The 6,006-nt window shown below is 42.1% G+C and overlaps 1 protein-coding gene across 1 annotated transcript in view; it reads right to left on the reverse strand.

Annotated features, from left to right (window-relative positions):
- GNB1L (guanine nucleotide binding protein (G protein), beta polypeptide 1-like) overlaps nucleotides 1-5,621 on the reverse strand; it is a 17,515-nt gene extending 11,894 nt beyond the window's left edge. Inside the window, exons 1-3 of the mRNA XM_010178827.1 lie at nucleotides 5,506-5,621; nucleotides 5,146-5,271; nucleotides 3,014-3,176 (exon numbers count right to left, since the gene is read on the reverse strand). Of these exons, the coding sequence (XP_010177129.1) occupies nucleotides 3,014-3,176; nucleotides 5,146-5,271; nucleotides 5,506-5,621 (405 nt within the window). The remainder of the gene's footprint in view (nucleotides 1-3,013; nucleotides 3,177-5,145; nucleotides 5,272-5,505) is intronic.
- Between the last annotated feature and the right edge of the window lie 385 nt (nucleotides 5,622-6,006).

Genomic DNA, 6,006 nt, shown 5'->3' on the forward strand with positions numbered 1-6,006 from the left:
GCCACGGAAGTAGCTCATTTCCACCTCAGCATGATGGCAGGCAAGATCAGGGGAGGCTGCCTGTGCAGTTTGGCACTGGAAGGTTTTGAGTCTCTTGATTGACACAGAAGTACTTCGCTCTGGGCTGATTCTCAAGCCTGGAACTATGGAGAAATAGAAGTTCTTAGGTATCAAAAACTTGCTGCCAAGAGTATTGCTGTCTTTCAGACGCATACTTAATCACCAAGGTGATCTTTTATTTTAACTAAATAAACCATGTTCTGCATTATCTCGTAAAAGTAAAGGACTTAAAACATTTGATAAATCCAGCTTCACCAGCTGTTCTAGGCTATTTCAGAATGTGCAAAAGCCCGGCAGTGCTGTTGGACAGCCCCACTCACGCAAATTTACTTAAGCATCTGAGATGAGGTATTACACAAATATGGTTCCTCTGGGAGCCATCAATCAAGGCCACGGCAGCTGTGATGGCTTTCCAATCCCATACCTTTAGTTCAAAGCTTGCCAGAACATCTTCCTATTTCTAGAGGTTGTCAGCCAGCCTGCCAAAAGCCAGTGGCACTCGAGGACTGCAGGTTGACAGTGTACTAAAACAACATACAGAACGCTTTCTAAAGTCACTTCGCAGTGGAGCAGGAAACAATTCTCCAGATTGGAGGAGTGGAGACTTCAGCAAAGAGCCATCTAGTATGTAGACTAAACCTATGAACAGACCAAAGTTTGATCATCTGGAAATTCAGGTTCTTTGGAGTTACACTCTTAAGAGAAGATGCTTTTCTCTTGGCAACTTTCTTGCTATCAGTGTAATGACCAAGTTTGCTAGTGCAGGAAATGGGCAATAAATATGAAGATGACCTGCTCTCATCCTGCATCTTTCATCACTGGCTCTCCAAAGGGCAATGCCTCCTAGACAAGGCTGAAACTGCAACTTTTACATAGTAAGGAAGGATAAGTGTGCTGTGATAAATGCACTTCTGCAGGTTAAAAGAAAAAAACTAACAACCTCCTTCGCTTTACCTCGATTAAAGATGGACAGACCAGTACAAGGGCTACAGCTGGGTTTGCAAAGGACAAAGAAGAACACAAAGATGAGAAAAGCTTTTTGCAGCAAGCAGGCAGGCATGAGCTGCCTGTGCTAGACTGACAGCTCCAGAGACTGCCTGCATTAGAGGCAACTGAGCCTTAGCAATAAATACTATTTCATGTATTTTGACAACTGTAACCTAAAACTTGAAGTTCTGTGTTTATATTGGTTTTGCTTAATAGGAGAAAGATTTGCCTTTGCCTGAGGTTAATAGTGTTCCTGGGTGGCTAAAACTGGCCACAAGGAAACACACCCTTTTTCTTTTACACATTAATAAAGCTTTTAACATGTTTTTGGCAAATTGGCAAGAAAAGTGCGTGTAACTCATAATTGGTGATTTAAATGCAATCATGAACAAATAAATGCCTGTTCAGATCTCATTATTTATGGACTGAACCTGTTTTAAGACAAAATTACTCTTTTTTTGGGCACCAGCCAAGCATAAACACTTATTAAGTCTTAATTTTAATCATAAGCTGCAAATGTACTGTGTCTCACACAGTGCTGCCTATTTGGAAGCACTATATATTATGGGAGCTTATGTGAATTTATTGAAACCTGACACAGGCCTAGTGTAAAGGTTCATACATGGAGTGGAACTCTTTTACCTCAGGAGACAGCAACTCATCATCAGTTTGCAGGGCCCAAGCAAACAAATGAAAATAAACCAGAGATGAGTCGTAAGAGACATTGGGGTAAACATCTCTTTGTATCAGAAGATTATTAATGCTTCATTACCAGAATGCGTGTGCGTACTCTTGGCCTGACACAAAAACCCTTCTCTGGCTGACACAAGAATGCACTTGTCAGTTTTCTTTAACTTAAATATTACTGAGCACTGCTGTAAAACAGAGAGAGTTCTTTGTTCGATCAGAACAAGGTATGGGAATGGTTGTATTTACTGGTGCAGTGGTTGTGTCTACAAGCTTTCTCAGTTCTGAAAAAGGCTGAACACTCAGGCTGTCAGCCAGCAAAGTACTGAAATATGTGCTTAGCTTCTGAATAACAAAGAGTTCACATTTTCCTGCAATACAGGCACCATTCCCACTTATTATTTTGCATATAAGATATGCAACTTTCAGTTTTAAGATATGCATCCTGTAGTCCAGAAAAGCATGTGACCTTTTGTGCTCAGAACAATTCGCAATTAGCTACAATATTCCTTTTCATATTTGTACCACTTTTTAATTTTTTTTTCCTATTTTTGGTATTTTTATGTCAAATATTTGAAATAGCTTATTTTTTGTGATGATGTCCTCAAATAGTCCTTCAACGGAAACAAAAATATGATTTCTACAAAGCAGAAGTGGAAATTGCCAACAAAGCTGTCAGTCAGTGATTGCTGCGGTTATAGGTATTAGGTGTGGACTTACCCAGTAGGAACTGAAAGGGACCCAACAATTATCTCACGTGGAGCAAACCTCTGGCCGTTAATAGTAATTCAACTGTTTCCAGCCCAAGTACCAGTTAAAGAATTAGCCCGGGGTGAAGACCACATATTGCATTACAAATCACCCGCACCTCCCCTTCTCTCGCCAAACACGACTTTCAGCTTCAGATGGAAGATGAGCACCCCCATCTGATGACAGACTTTCTGACCATTAGTTCCCCAGCAGGACTCTTGTTCCCCTTTAACAGTACTCAGCAGCACCAGGAGAGTTTTCAAAACTCCTGCACGTGAAAGACCAGCAGCAGCTGCAAATACTTAAATGCCAGACAGAGCTTGGGGTGGTATTCTTGTTACTAGAGCACGAGTTATATAATTCAGTCATCTTTTTGGCAGGTAAAATTAGTGATTGGAACTCCCAAAGGTTCCTTGTGCTGCCCTCTCTCGAGCAGAGAATTTGAGCAATGATGACTCCCTTTCTGAACTATCTCCCTTCAAAACCAAAAGCAATCTCCCAAGCACCAGAAAAAAGAGCTGCTTCCTACCTCCTCCAGGGCTTTGGCTGCCATGGCTATTAGCCAGCGTCCCTGTGCCACCTTTAGCAGAGAACATCTGCAGAATCCCACGTTCTCCGTGAAGACAGAATCCGTCACTGAAGTCCGTCCCTCTGCTAAATCCCACAGGCAGATCCTCTGGTCACGACCCTGACTGTTACAGTAAAACAAGTTACCCACCAGCAGCAGGTCTGAGGAAGCCTGGCTTCCTGCAGGTTACTACCAGTAACACTCAGCAAAGCAGTGAGTTAAGTACAGCTTTTGTGGGGGTATTAATTGGGTCTTTGATGAAATGTGTGGGAACTCCGCATCACCGAGACCACCACCCTTCTGCTGACTGCAAAACCAGCCAATACGTTCAAAAGTTACTGGGAGGAGGGAGGACCCGAGAGCAGTGAGGTGCACTGCAGTCACAGTGAGCCATGTTTCCTTGTGAAGGGAGACTTGGTCACACACAGTTACGCTGTTTACATGTGCATATATATTTATGAAGTCTCATTTGAACATATTATTAATAAAAATACTTATATGTTACTGTTGATTAGATCTAATTTAAAGAGAAACAAAAGTATCCACATTTAACACTCTCTCACCCTAGCAATGAAATAGAAATGTCAGGCATGTTGACAGCTGCAAGACAAACAGCAAAACAACAAAGACCACATCAAGGATAAATAAAAAGCTACAGTTATTCAGTGGTCAACTTCCCACAGCCACAGAGAGGGCACAGAAGGCTGTTATGACTGTGTACGTGTGGAGAGACAACAGGAGAGAGATTGGCAGCGCAGTGATTAAACAGGAATGAAATAATGAATTACTGTGGTTAAAACACCCAAAACCAGAGAACCCGTGGCTGCACTGCCGATGTGCTAGAGCACCTCCCACAGAGACTCCTCTGCACACCTCTCCATGCCACAGAAAAGCATGCCTGTTGGTCCCAGGCAGTGAGACCATGCAGGCCAGGCAGAGGGCACAGCATGAATGGCTACATATTTATGTGATCTCACTGGCCCTGCAACAAAGTACCACTGTGGAGAAGCTTCCAGTCCACAGACTACAGTAGTACAGGGTATGTTCTCATGTCATCACCTGGGACAAGGAGTCATCAAAAATCCCTGATCCATTTCTTATTGTAATTAGCAATAACAGCTGATGGAAGCATGAAACCAAAACAGGGGTAGATGCAAATCTACAGACTGTCGGGACTTCAACATCAACACAGAAACTCCCATCTGCTGTTTGGCTGAGTGACAGACTGTCAAAACATTTATAACACTGGCCATACAAACAGTGTGGCACTGCAAGAAATTGTTGTGATTTAGCTTCAGAACAGAGAAACAAAAAATACAGGTAACTGCTGTCCTAAAATGGCACTGCGATGTGAACAGTTATAAATACACGGCAAAAATAGAGGTATGGAAAAACAATACAAACAATGCTCATTCTATATGATTTTATGGGGAAGAGTGTTGATAATTGTACTTAAGCAGATAACAAATATAAATGCTAATGAGTTCCACTGTATATTATAAATGATGTCTTCTCTAGATAAACATGTCGGAACACCTCCTAGAAATACAGACACTTTGGCATCTACTCTAGATCACCTGTCTAATCCAAAGTACACAAATCTTCCCCTTCCCCTGCTGAAATTTTGCAACAAAGCAAAGGCATGCAACTCAGCATTCTTGCTCATTTTCAGTCCTCTACTCGCCATCCCTGCGTCTTCTCTTCCTTTCTTACCTTTTCTCCCTCTCCCCTCTATTTACAAGCTTTTAAGATCAATTTTGGCCTTCCCTGAGAACCACTTGTGAAGCATTTGTCAAGTTCAAATCCAAGTGTATCTCCCTTACCCAAAGACTTCACCTGATCTCAGTGCAGTGATAAAGACACTGTGGACCCCAAGTTGTTGTGATGTCATCACATGTGTATCATAAAGAAATTAATCATATAATTCTTTCCATTTTCTGTTCTACAGTTTTTCTGTACTTCCATACATTTCTGTATGTGTTGGAGAGACTTTCTGTGACTCCAGAATAAGAGACTCCTTTTTAAAAATATTTTTTCTTCAGTCAGGTACATCACAGTGAATAATTTCACTGGTTTTTGCCTGCTTTGCTAACCTGAGGAGATTGTTTTTACCACCCATTGTGTCCAGGCAGTAGACAGATTTTCTTCCATGGCCATCCAGTGCTGTGTCCACTCTGTGTGTTTTCAGGTTCCAGATATGGATAAACCCATTCTCAGACCTGGCAGTGAGAACAGATGCTTTTAGTGTGACTACTGCGTACAGTCTGATAAGACAGTCTGATACTTTTTTTTTTCAAAACCAAAGCTGTATGTACAAAGATAACACACCCACCATTCACCAACCGTTCATTTTGTTGTTTTCTCCAGGCACAATTTGTCTAAATAATAGACTTTGTTTTGAAAGGAAATGTCTGTGTGATGCTCAACTCAGCCAGAACTACTGGTTTACTTACCCAGAAAAAAGAATGGGGACATCATGCTCTTGGCCTCCACAGGAAAAATGCAGAGTGTGGACGGCAGCACTGGTACCTCTGAGAACAAACTGTGGGTCTGGAGGTGGCAGAGCCATCGAACAATGAACTGGAGGCAGTGAAGAAGACACGGGTATCACAGAGAGTAAGGCAGCCTAAAGTGAAATTGCAGCTTCCATTACATTCTGATCAGGACATGTGCTTTTCCTAGCCACTTTCCTATTGGAGTTATCATTAATGGATGCTGTTTCTATTTGCAGCACAGTTCAGTGTAAAGTATTTCCTCTTAACACCGACTCGTGAAGCAGCTGTCAAATCTGCGTTTTGCTGCATTCCTTTTTAAGCAAGGTGACTGCTGAGCTGGCCGTGTGTACACACCTTTTGCGCCCTTGTAAATACAGAACTGTTCAGCTGTTCCTGCTGCAAAAAAGGAAGAGCTGCCAAATGCAAGAAACTGGATACCCATAATTTCAGTGGGCAAGC

The sequence above is a fragment of the Mesitornis unicolor genome, unplaced genomic scaffold (assembly GCF_000695765.1).
Source record: "Mesitornis unicolor isolate BGI_N332 unplaced genomic scaffold, ASM69576v1 scaffold45770, whole genome shotgun sequence".
Taxonomy (NCBI): Eukaryota; Metazoa; Chordata; class Aves; order Mesitornithiformes; family Mesitornithidae; genus Mesitornis; species Mesitornis unicolor.